The sequence below is a fragment of the Oryctolagus cuniculus genome, chromosome 15 (genome assembly GCF_051225735.1).
Source record: "Oryctolagus cuniculus isolate XC-2025 breed Fujian yellow rabbit chromosome 15, ASM5122573v1, whole genome shotgun sequence".
Classification (NCBI taxonomy): domain Eukaryota; kingdom Metazoa; phylum Chordata; class Mammalia; order Lagomorpha; family Leporidae; genus Oryctolagus; species Oryctolagus cuniculus.
In genome coordinates this window covers 79,461,589-79,474,454 of record NC_142881.1, presented here as the reverse complement: position 1 = coordinate 79,474,454, position 12,866 = coordinate 79,461,589, and the positions used below count along the sequence as shown (strand labels likewise).

Here is a 12,866-nt window from a genome sequence, read left to right as displayed (position 1 = left end):
GACATTCCCTCTCTTCCTCTCTTTCCCTCAAGTAGATGAAAAAAAGCATTGTTTAAATGGACATTTTATTGAATTCACAACATTGAATCTTCCCCTCCGAGAACACTGTAACACACACCTCTACCCGCCCTCGGGCTTGGCTTTGGCAGCGTGCGGGTCTCATGGTAGATTCTAGGATACTTATGGGTCAGTGTGGACCCTGGCTTAGTAGGGCCGAAATACTTGTTGAGTAATAACTTTAAGCCAAGCTATCTCTGTTTTTGTGATATTTTTGTTTGTACTTGATAAATTTCTAAACTCTGTGTTTTTCCCTTTGGATACATACACTAGGAACAGAAAGCTGAAAGCTAGGCTTGTCCTATGAGTAAAAGATTACTTTACAGAGACACCCACAGGGACATGTGTTAGCATCTAAAACGCCCCAGCTCCTCCCCATGTGGTTTGAGGCCCAGCTTCCTACTGTGTGCATCCTGAGAGACAGGAGTCCCTGCCACCGTGGGGAGACCTGGATGGAATCCCTGGCTCATAGGAGTGAACCAGTGGGATGGGAGCTTGCTCTCACTCTCGCACTCTGCCTCTCAAGTAAATCAATAAAAAGTCATACACACACATAGTTTTAGTTAAATGGGAATGTGTACTGACTTTAACTTATTAGATTGGTTAATCTTAGAAATAGGGCTTGACATTTCATCCTGTTACTTTCATTTTGTTTGAAAGAGGGAGAGACAGAGAGAATGAGATCTTCCACTTGCTGGTTTGTTCCCCAAATGCTCACAACAGCCTGAGCTGGGCCAGGCTGAAGCCAGGAACCTAGAATTCTCATCTAGGTGTCCCCCATGGGTGTCCGGGGCCCAAATACTTGAGCCATCCTCTGCTGCCTCCCAAGATGTGCATCAGCAGGGAGCTGGGTCAGAAACAGCGTATCCAGGACTTGAACCAGGGAGTGTGATACGGAATATGGGCATCTCTAGGGAGACCCAAGCCTCTGAGCCAGACGCCCTCCCCGACATTCCATTCTTTAAGTGTTGGCTCCCTTTTGCAGGACATCAATGCACATGCCTGTGTTACTGGCAAGCCCATCAGTCAAGGAGGCATCCACGGACGCATCTCTGCCACGGGCCGTGGGCTTTTCCATGGAATTGAAAACTTCATCAATGAAGCATCTTACATGAGCATTTTAGGAATGACACCAGGGTTTGGAGATAAAACATTCGTTGTTCAGGTAAGAGTTTTGTTCTCTTAAAAGCTGAGATGCATTAAATAACTTTTTTCTTTTATTAAAAATTTTTTATATCGTGATTTTTAAGTATTTCTAGTTTCAACTTACAGTTTTAAAAATTTGGTTCGAGTCTATTTTCAGGGTAACACATCCTTTATTTCTGGGCTTTGATATGATTCACATGACTAGAACTGACAGAAGTGTTTCCCAGATACCTATGAAACTGTCACCAAGTTCTTTTGGCCAGTATTTTAAAATGAAGTTATATCCAGAAAGGGAGGTCTCCCAGCATAATTTTCTAATGCTATTCTGAGTATTCAGAAAGGTTTGTACATTGACCCAAATTTGTTTGTGTTAACATATATTACTTTGGGGAACCTAGATTAAGTTGAGTTTTGCTTTAAAATATTCCTCCTAAGCAGTGACATACCTTCTTAGAACTATGGGATGTCTGGTCTCTGAGGACTGACCACACCACTGCCATTTTCTCTGTAAGGCAAGGAAGGCTGTGCCTAAGTAAACCTCTTTAGGGCTCATTATTATAGATATTTATATTATAGATACAAAGGGTTGAGTGGTGAAGTGGGTAAAGGCACCTCCTGCGATGCCAGCTTCCCATATGGACAACGGTTCAAGTCCTGGCTGCTCCATTTCCAATCCAGCTCCCTCCTAATGCACCTGAGAAAGCAGCAGAAGATGTCCTAAGTACTTGGGCCCCTGAACCCATGTGGGAGAACTGGAAGAAGCTCCAGGCTTTGGCCTGGCCCTGACTATTGTCACTATTTGAGGAGTGAACCAACAGATGAAAGATCTCGCTCTCTCTCTCTCTCTGCCTCTGCTTCTCCCTCTCTAACTCTGACTTTCAAATAAATAAATAAAACTTTAAAAAAAAAATAATTACTGTTCATGAGAAACCATTTAGTATGTTCATTTCTTTTAGCAGAAGGATTTTGAGAATTGCTTCTAAACTAACAGAATGCAGGTTTAAATTTTGCAAAATATGGTTTTATCTAGACTAGAAGTTTCGTTTGTGTCATGCAAAATTGTTCTTCACAGGGATTTGGTAATGTGGGCCTGCACTCTATGAGATATTTACATCGTTTTGGTGCTAAATGTGTTGGTGTTGGTGAATCTGATGGGAGTATATGGAATCCAGATGGTATTGACCCAAAGGAATTGGAAGACTTCAAACTGGTACGATAATTTAATGCCTGAACAGTTTGACCACACTGAACCTTGTAGAGCTTATTTTTTTAATATGACTCAAAGAGCTCTTAATAAACTCATTTTCATATTGTGGCCGCTAGATGTGAACATTTGAACTCTGGTATAGCCAATAATTCTGATTTTCAACCACTGACAGCAACATGGATCGATTCTGGGCTTCCCCAAGGCAAAGGTGTATGAAGGAAGCATCTTGGAGGCCGACTGTGACATACTGATCCCTGCTGCCAGCGAGAAGCAGTTGACCAAGTCCAACGCACCCAGGGTCAAAGCCAAGGTAAGAGCACTGTAGAACCAAGATTGTCAGCACAGAATGAAGTCAGAGAGGCTACGGAAGAGTCTGAGTGTGTTTCCTCTTTTTTTTTTTTTCTTTTTAGCCATTTTATTGGCATATAATTCACATCCTATACATTTCACCCACTTAGAGTAGACAGTTTAATGACTTTCCGTGCATTCAGAGTTGTGCAAGCTTCCAAACAGTAGTTAGGAAAACTAGGAAGTAGGTGAAGGGTAGCTTTATTTGTGTTATTAAAGCAAAGGAACCTGCTAGTTTAATTTTAACTGGAATTCTGCAGCTCACAGCTGCCGTCTCTATGTGCATGTCCCCTGCCATATTGGTTGGAAGCTCACAGTGCAGATGGCATTTCTGCATGTTCTTCATTCTTCCAGATCATTGCTGAAGGTGCCAACGGACCAACAACGCCCGAAGCTGATAAGATTTTCCTGGAGAGGAACATCATGGTTATTCCAGTAAGTCAGCCATGTTTATCAGTCTTTATATGTACTCGGCTTCATAATTGTCTTTTGCCAGGAATTAGTGAAGGGGGGATTATGTTTCCCAAGCTAGTAAATCCTTCATCTTTCTCTGGTTTTTTAAGAAAAACTGGGTGGGAACACGATTAGTACAAGACACCTGTCACTGTTCACCAGGACCTGAACACTCCTTCTGAGTCCACACTCCTTCTCGACTGTGTGTCCAGCTGCTAAGAGGGCAGTTACACATAAACTCCAAGGCTCCCACAGGATTCCTGGCTGTATGCACTTTTCCATATCCTTTCCCACTTTATCCAGAAAGCTGCTGTGAGCAGCACGTGCTTCGGCCTGTCAGTGGATAAGCGTGGGGCTCGTGCCAAAGGTTCCTGCTCCTCCGTGTGTGCTTGGGACGCCTTTTGCTGCAAGCGCTTAGGAGAACAGGCTACCCTTTGTGTGTCGAGGTGGGGCTGGTGTTGCAGAGGCGTCACTCCCTGTGCACAGCCTGTCCAGTGGCTGCTGGGCCAGCAGTTTGATCTGAGAACCTGTGGTGGAGAAGAGGCTGTAACCAAAGTTGATTGCATACTCGTTAGTAACCAGCTTCATTATTTTTGGGTAAATGGAGAAAAGCCTGAGGTGGGTCAGGAAGTCAGGGACTGTTGTTACCTTGTGGAAGTTCCAGTAGTCTGCTTGGTGCTGAACTGGACTTCTCACATTCATTCCAGGCTCTCACTGTGACTGTCTGCTTTAATTATTTGTCTTCCTTTCCCGTTCTTGTGTCTAGGATCTCTACTTAAATGCTGGAGGAGTGACAGTGTCTTACTTTGAGTGGCTGAAGAACCTGAATCATGTCAGCTATGGCCGTCTGACCTTCAAATATGAAAGAGACTCCAACTACCACTTGCTCAGTGAGTTCTAATAGTGACTCCCACGGATAATCTGAGGCAGCGGAAGCTGCGGCAAGCCTGCACCTCAGAGGACTCTTCCCTTTGGTAATCTCATCTGAGAACAGATGAGAACGCCGTTATTCTACTGCATGAGGCTTTGACCAAAAGTGCACGATTTTTTCATGGATATTCCATGCATTAGATCTCTCAAGCTGTTATCTATCTGTGAGCATGTTTCCTTCTGTGGGGTAGTGTTTCCAGAACACCACCTGCACATTAATAGTGCTATAGTCAGTGTTCGGAAACCTCACCATTCGTTTCTCTCTCTGGGTGCTCTTAGCAAAGCTCTATCTAGTGTCAAGAGTGTTCGAGTCTTCTAATGAGAGTGCTTGTTTCTCTTTGGAGTCAGCTCCACAGTTAGGAGTGTAATTTCTCATCAAGCTGAAATAAGACCAAGACCTCCAACTGCGCTTCTGTACTCGACTCTCAGAATCAGCCCACTCGGAGAATCTGGTGCAGTGTTCCAGCCACTGCCTTTTCTTCTCCCTCAGCCTTTTCTTCTCAACAGAGCCAAGGAAAAACCCTGGTACTGGGTGTTATGGAAACAGCAGTGACCTAAATTCACATTTATATAGGGGGTTGCAAAAGGTTCACTGATTAACCCTTTTAGCCCCATCCAGTGTTAGATTTCTAAACCTCTGTGTGAGCTTTTGGGTTATGAATATAGTTTGGAGCTTGGCATTTTTTTTTTTTCTGCTAGGAATATCTTATCTTAATCTCTTTTTTTTTTTTATAGTGTCTGTTCAAGAGAGTTTAGAAAGAAAATTTGGGAAGCACGGTGGAACTATTCCTATTGTTCCCACAGCAGAGTTCCAGGACAGGATATCGGTGAGTATGGTGACACTTGAATGAATGGTACTGTACACACATTGCCCGCCCAGCCTGGGCAGGTGGAGCCAGGTTCCAGCTTCAAGTTGATTGGAGTCTGTGTGATAGTAATTGAATGACTTCTCCTTTCTCTTTATATTCTCAAAATGCAGTAAGAATCCTAGTGAGTGGGGCCAGCATTGTGGTGTAGCAGATTAAGCCGCCTCGACTCTCTGCTAATGCATTCTGGGAAGGTAGCAGGTGATGACTTAATTGTGTGGGCCCTTGTCACCCCTGTGGGAGACCCAGGTGGATTTCCAAGCTCCTGTCCCAGCCCTGACTGTTGTAGCCATTTAGGGAGTAAACCAGCGGATGGAAGATCTCTCTCTCTCTCACTCTGCCTTTCAAATACAGTAAATCTTTAAAAAAATGAAAAAGAATTGTAGTGACTCTGTTATTAGTAACTTTGCAAAACAGATGACATAACAGTGATTCTAACCTAATTATGAGGGATTATGTATTCCAGCTCTTTCCAGTTTCAGAGGTCAAAAAGCATTGAAATGTAAACATAAGACTGAACTAAATGAAAATTTGAAATTCTATCTAGCCAAAAGTATCTTAAAACAGGTTGGTAATGTGTTGATCACAAAGCAAACTTTGACCAGTAAAATGGCAACAGGCGTGAATAGCTAAGTTGTGGTACCGGGGAAGAAGTATTTGTCCTCAGTGTTTTAATTCAAATAAAGATTTCTTAAGTGGATTAAATTAACAAACAGTGGCTCCTACACTCGCTGTGTCCATGGGGAAACAGTTGTGTGGTTCTTGTGACAGCAATGCAGGCTAGTGCAGCTCAGTGGGAAGTGGGAAGATTTATGTAAGTGGCCCTGCCCTTTGGCACTGCCGTAATCTCCCCTCTGGGGATTTATCTTGAGAAAATAATTGAAAAGCAGAGGAAGGCCTTCCTGCATGCTGATGTCATTGGGATTGTTTGCAGTCAGCTTTTCAGTTAGGGGAAGTGGTTACGTTAGAAATACAGGTGTCCTCTTAGGGAACAAATACAAGAGGTCTTCAGAAAGCTCATGGAAAATGGTGTTTTTATTTTAAAAATTATTTATTTGAAAGACAAGAGTTATACAAAGAGAGAAGGAGAGGCAGAGAGAGAGAAAGAGAGAGGTCTTTCATCTTCTGGTTTACTCCCCAGTTGGCCGCGATAGCCAAAGCTGTACTGATCCGGAGCCAGGAGCTTCTTCCAGTCTCCATGCGGGTGTAGGGGCCAAGGACTTGGACCATCTTCTGCTTTCCCAGTTATAACAGAGAGCTGAATCGAAAGTGAAGCAGTTGGGACTAGAACTGGCACCCATGCGGGATGCAGGTGCTACGGTCAGCAGCTTTACCCTCTACGCCACAGTGCCATCCCCTTTATGGTTTGTGAAATCTCCTTGTATTATCACGAGAATCTTGTAGATAAGACTATAACATGGGGAAAAGTTGAGTTTTGTTGTGGAAGAGCTGCGATAACCACACATAGTTCCCCCAGTTGGTTAACCAGCCTTTCTCCCAGAGCCACATCTCTTAGGCCTGGGCTCTCTGTGGAGTGCACTGCCCCCCTGCTTTTCACTCCAGGAGTCCCCTCTGCAGGCCGGAGCTCCAGAGCACTGGACAGGCTCACTGCTGCTCCTGATGTGGGCCAGGCTGGGCTGCTGGCTCCTCCTTTTGGTCCCCTCCACCCAGCATTTGCCTGGCACACGGCAGTCACTCTGGTTGCAGCCCGAGCGGAGCACAGGAAGCTTAGGAAGACAGAGAGCTATAAGTGACTTTGCCCTTTTTAAAAGAATCTGTGCTCAGTGTATTGGTCTCCCAGTTTCTAAATGATTGCATTGCTCCTAATTTTAGACTTTGAGGTCTTGCATGTTACCAGTTAAAGAAAACTAGTTTTCCCCAGCTCTTTCCCTCTAGCTCCTCCCTGCCCTGCGTTGGCCCTACCAGTGCCCACATCGTTGACCCCACCATTGTCTCACTGCCCCTCATCCCCACCTACATCTCCCTTCTCTGCTCATCTAACTTAGAGTCCGTGCTCCATCACTCCCTGGCCTCGTTTGTTCATCACATCCCCACGGGCATGCTGGAAGCCAGCGCTGATAACATGCAGCGCCCTGCCCCTTCCATGCCTGTGCCCATGCAGCTGGGGGCCGTGCTGCCAGTTCTGTGCTGACCACTGCCCCAAGTGGGCTCTGAGCTGCCAGCAGCCGTACTTCTCCCCTCTCCCCAGGGACAGCTGCCCCATGCTGCACTGTCCGACCTAGTGCGTGTCCGCAGGGGACGCTGGCAGCAGTAGGAAGATTTGCGCAGCGCTTGGGCTTCCACCACAGCCCCGTGCTTGCTCTGGCCTCAGGTGAGCAGGAAGCTGGATCAGAAGCACAGAGTGGCAGGGACCCACACCAAGCCTCCAATATGTACCCGTAACCTGTTGCAAAACACCTGCCCCAGTTCTTCAGCCTGCTCCTCTAGAACTGTTTGTGTCAAGATAACCAGTGACATCAGCATTGCCAAATCCAGTGGTCAGTTTTCAGTCCCCACCTCACTTGGCCACAAGTGACCCAGAAGGAGCATCTTCTCTTCACTCCCAGGACACCGGACTCCTGGCTCTCTTCCTTGCTCAGTGCCATTCCTTCTTACCCCCTGTGCTGCTGCCCCTTCATCATCCCCCCCTCAGGATGCTGGGAGGCCTCAGTCCCGAGCCACTCTCCATCTGCACCCCACACTGTGCCCCGTGACTTCAAGTCCTGCACATGCAGTCTGCTCCCAACAGCGTGGAAACTCAGGAGAACAGGGGAAATACACTTTCTTCAATGGATACATTATGAATTAAATGATGTTCATCTCAGATAACTTTTTATTTATTTATTTATTTGAGAGAGAAAAATAGGCAGGCAGAGATTGCTCGTCTTCTGGTTCATTTCCCAAATGCGTACAATAGCTGAGACTGGGCCAGTCCAAAGCCAGAAGCCAAGACCTCAATCCAGGTCACGTACATGGGCAGGGAACCAAGTACTTGAGCCATCTTCTGCTGCCTCCTAGGGTTCACATTAATAGGAAGCTGGAATCAGGTGCCAAGCCAGGATTTGAACCCAGGAATTCCCAGTATGGGATGCCTGTGTCCAGGCAGTGTTTTAACCACTAAATGCTTACCCTGATAACTCCTGTTGGTGACTCTCTTCAGGTTTTGTTTGTAGCTGTATTATGTTGCGTTAAGAGAAGTAGTGATAGTTAATTGTCCTAATTTTTTTAGAAAACATTCCAAGTAACAAATTTAGGAATTTACTGAAACAAATGAACTGGTAGAGAGAATTGGCATCATAAGAAAGAGGTAGGTCGGCTCCATGGCGGGAGCCCCTGCGCTGCAGCTCTGCTCTGACTTGGCCAGCTTCTGTCCTTGGTTCCTCATCAAGGGATTAAAGAGCTGCTGCGATCCATCCAGCTTTCAGAGGTGGTGGTGACCACTGAATGCACAGGCAGGATTCCTCCCCCGAGCCGTCCTCTCTGTCTGGTGTCCGCTCACCTGGAGGACGAGGTGCACGCTCCTCCACAGGACTTGTGTAACCTGCTGCGCTGGCGCCTCAGAGAGAAGCGGCTGACCCCACAGCTTGGGAGCCATGCTCTTCTCTGCTCAGTGCTTTACCATGAGTGTTTGCTGGCAGATGTAATTAAAACTGAGTAGAAGTTAAAATGCACTTCCCGATTCTATATAGAAGCTACATTTATCTTTAGTGAAAGACAAAACAGCTCTGCCTGGCTGTGCTGAATCTAAGAATCCTGTCTGTTTTTTCCTTGACAGGGTGCATCTGAGAAAGACATCGTGCACTCTGGCTTAGCCTACACGATGGAGCGTTCTGCCAGGGTATGTGTGCGTGTGCTGTCTGCCTTTCCACAAGCCCTGTGTGCCTGTCAGCTCCCAGGTCCTGTGTGGTGGAGAAACTAGCAGTCTTCAGCGTTCCAGGTTTCATTTGTATGCAGCAAAGTGCAGGCTTTTGAGTCGCAGCTGATGAGCAGTTTGCCGTCTCTGGTAGGATTCCTAGGCTTGGAAACGGGTAGCACTGTGAGGTGCAGGGAGAGGGGTGTGTGGCAGGTGGCTGAGTGTTGAGGGGCTGGCCAGGCTGGAGTGCAGCTCAGCGCACCCTGGCAGTAGCTGTAGGAAGCTACCTCACTGGAGAATGTGATGCAGGGAGAAGGTTTTCGGACCACTTGAGCCCTGTGTCGAGGCCAGTTTCCCATATTCCTGCTTCAGATCAGTGTATTCCAGATAACAGGATGTGTGTTAGGAAGACTGCTCATGCTCACGTCTAAAGTTACAACGGACGGCTTCTTGGCTCCTGCCTAGACAGTTCCCACTCTGCTCATTCAGAGAATGAGGCCTTCCTGCCTAGCGGTCGTCCTCCTGCCAAAAGTCGTTTGTCTTTGGCTGCCGGAGACCTGCGCTGACAGTACCAGGGTCCCTGTGTGCTCCCTGTGTTCGGGTTGTCTTCACTGCACATTCCTCTTCATTTCAGCAAATCATGCGCACAGCCATGAAGTATAACTTGGGCTTGGACCTCAGAACAGCTGCCTACGTGAACGCCATCGAGAAAGTCTTCAAAGTGTACAACGAGGCCGGCGTGACCTTCACATAGACGGGGCACGGCCAGCTTCCCCACCACCCTCTTCACCTGTAACTTCACAGCCCTATCACAAGTTTACATGTAACACGGAAATCCTGTTCTCTCATGACCCATTAGGTAATGGACACCATTCTCCAGTCAATCCAAATCAGCCCCTTTAAGAAGAAGGAAAGTGAGGTTAGGGGATCGTATACAAGCTAAGAAGTGGGGAAGCAGAAATCACCTGTGCCAGACAGCAGCTTAGGTAATTCTGTGTTCCGTGGGCCGCCTTACTCTGGTGGCTGTCGCCAGGGAAGGTGACATACTCAAGAGCGATCCATTGTTGCTGCTTTTGCGCTGGGCAGATCTGGATGGGCTGTCACTTGGACACATTAGAAATAGGTATGTGGCATTCTCAGAAGGTGTCATGGTCCTGGATGAGTTATTGGTATTTTACGTCAGAATAACTCAATTTTACAAGTTGCAAACAAAAATAAAAGCTGTTTCTCTTTATGCATTTTATTCTTTTAGAATAAAACAAGTACATGCTGCTGTAATAAAATTGCCTTTAATCACTTAACAAGCCTAACTTCAACTCAAGCAGTGTATACCTATAAACATGACAAATGACAAAGCTAGTATTTTTATAACATAAGACAGTATCATTTATAGCGTATCAGTCCCATTGTTGTCCAGCCAAGCAGAAGGCCCAGTGGGGAACGCTCCTCACCCCTGCACAGGTTGGAGGCCATTTTTGTTAAAACTGTTGGGATTTACTCCCTGTAATTATGACACAGAGTCCAAAGAATGCAGTAACGGCCCCATCCTGCGAATTGTTTCTCCCTTTGAAGCTTGATGGTGTTGACCATTGGACAATAATTCGAGTAGAGTGTCCCAGAAAAACCACTTAGGCCCCTTGTTTGGAGTCTGGCTGGCCCCGTACAGCACCAGGGGTCTGCTCAGCCTGCCTCCGCCCGCCCTGTGCACCCAGCTTCCCTGGTGGTGGGCTGCACACAGCCAGGGCCTTCTGAACAGTAGTGTCCCAATGAAGTGCTAGATACTATTTATGTAAGAATGAGCGCTTTTTTTTTTTTTTTTAAACAATATAATACCCTTTCAGAAATTTCTAACTACTTTGTAACTGCATGAGTTAACCTGTGATAAAAAGCAGTTATTAAAAGTCTACCTTTTCCAAAGTTTGTTTCTTTTCTGTGTTTTGTATTCGTTAGTGTTTTCTCTAGTAGATGGTAAGACTGCAATTGTTTCTGGAGTCCTGACAGCCGCCTCCATAACTCTTCCTTGCGCTCTGTTCTGAGCTGGCCAGACAGAGGCTGTCCTTGAAGCAGGAGGCTCTGCTGCTGCTATAGCTGACAGGTTAGAGTTGTGCACAGTGCCCATTCGCTTGGATCCGTTCAGCCAGAGCATCCGCTATTGAAGACAGTACTGACCGTGGGCAGCAGAACTGGGCTGCACCACCTGCCCAGCTGCCCCATTCGGAGCGTCGCTTTCCACTTGGTCTGTGTCGCCTCCCTGCTTCGAGCTTCCCTTTAGTCTCACAGAAAGCCGAGCGGCACGTGCGCCTGCTGAGCCCTTCCCGCAGTGCTGAACGGGAGCTCCAGAGCTGAGTTCTCAAGCACAGAGCGCCCCCGCTGCAGGAACTCCCTGGCATCTGAAGTTGCATGCTTCCCCTGAACATCTACCTTTTAATTGTAATGCAGTGTTAGTGTGGTGGGTTTGTACCTATTAACTAAGGTAGTTTGCTGACGTCTATGGAAACACAATCACTATAAAGCTATAAACAAATAGAAGTTCCTATTTCCCAGATAAACAAAGGGAGAGAACTCACTGGGAGCTGAGCTGACCTGTCCTACAGGAAATTCTCAAGTTCTTCGGGTTTGAAAAGAAAAGACACTAACTCAAATCCACGTAAGAACAAGCCCCAGGTACAGGTAACTGTACAGATGAATGTGAAAGGTCATTTGTATGACCATAAAAGCAGAAAGGAGGGATTAGGGGATAGCTACTTAGGAGTACACTTTGAATACTATTGAAAATAGGTATTTACAGGAACTAGATTATTATACAGTAATGCGTTATAATCTCCAGGGCAAGAAGTAAGTATTATCTACTAGAGAGGCTGATTCATCCCCCAGATGGCCACAATGGCCAGAGCTGTGCTGAGCCAGGAGCTTCTTCCCACTCTCCTATGCGGGTGCAGGGGCCCAAAGGACTTGGCCGTCTTCACTGCCTTCCCAGGCAACAGCAGGGAGCTGGATTAGAAGTGGAGCAACTGGGACTTGAACCAGCGCCCATACGGGATGCCGGCAATGCAAGCCAGGGCTTTAACCTACTGCGCCACAGCACTGGCCCTGTGTGAGAGATTTCTTGGTATAGGCATGTCAGTCTGTAGAAAGCCAAAGACACACTCCTGGAAAGCAGAAGAGATGAGTGATCCATAATGTACAGGGGATCCTCAGTAAGGTTAACTTTCTCATCAGAAACTGGGGGAAGGGACAAGCATTCGACCGAGCAGTGAAGATGCCAGCATCCCATATTGGTGTGCCCAAGTGCAATACCCAGCTCCAAGCCAGACTCCAGCTTCCTGCAAATGCAGACCAACTCCGGGAGGCAGCAGTGATGGCTTGAGCCACTGGGCTCCTGCCATCATGTGGGAAATGAGAATTGAATTCCTGGCTCGCAGAGTTTGGTCCTGGCCAGGAGGCTGTTGTGGACATTCGAGCAGTCAGCCAACAAGGGAAACACTCATCTCTCTCCCTCCAGCCCCTTCCTAAGTAGATTTCTTACAAATTGTTTTAAACTATGGAGACCAGAAAGCAGTGGAGTGAGATATTTGAAGTACTAAAAGAAATCAACGAAGAATTTATCTGACAAAATTATCATCCAAAAAAGGAAGGAAATGTTCCCAGAAATTGAGAAGGCAAGCCAAAGGAGTTTATCATCAGCATGCTTGGCCAGCAGGTAGTGACAGCCATATGAAGAGGTGAGCAAAGCACTGGTGAAGGTAACAGCCAACATTATTGTGTTTTATTTATTTGAAAGAGAGGCAGAGAGGTGTTCCATCCATTGGCTCACTCCCCGGATGGCCACAGTGGCTGGAGCTGGGCCGATCCAAAGCCAGGAGCTTCTCCAAGGTCTCCTGCACAGGTGCAGGGACCTATGCGCTTGGGCCATCTGCTTTCCCAAGCCACAGCAGAGAGTCGAAAGTGGAGCAGTCAGGACTCGAACCAGTGCCCCATGGGATACCGGCACTGCAGGCAACAGCTT

At 46.8% G+C, this 12,866-nt stretch overlaps 1 protein-coding gene across 1 annotated transcript in view; it reads left to right on the top strand.

Moving 5' to 3' along the window:
- Positions 1-10,777, top strand: part of GLUD1 (glutamate dehydrogenase 1) — a 33,601-nt gene extending 22,824 nt beyond the window's left edge. Inside the window, exons 6-13 of the mRNA XM_008269891.5 lie at positions 1,043-1,222; positions 2,276-2,413; positions 2,583-2,720; positions 3,113-3,193; positions 3,978-4,101; positions 4,877-4,968; positions 8,783-8,845; positions 9,495-10,777. Of these exons, the coding sequence (XP_008268113.2) occupies positions 1,043-1,222; positions 2,276-2,413; positions 2,583-2,720; positions 3,113-3,193; positions 3,978-4,101; positions 4,877-4,968; positions 8,783-8,845; positions 9,495-9,614 (936 nt within the window). The 3' untranslated portion in view covers positions 9,615-10,777. The remainder of the gene's footprint in view (positions 1-1,042; positions 1,223-2,275; positions 2,414-2,582; positions 2,721-3,112; positions 3,194-3,977; positions 4,102-4,876; positions 4,969-8,782; positions 8,846-9,494) is intronic.
- The last annotated feature ends 2,089 nt before the right edge of the window (positions 10,778-12,866 follow it).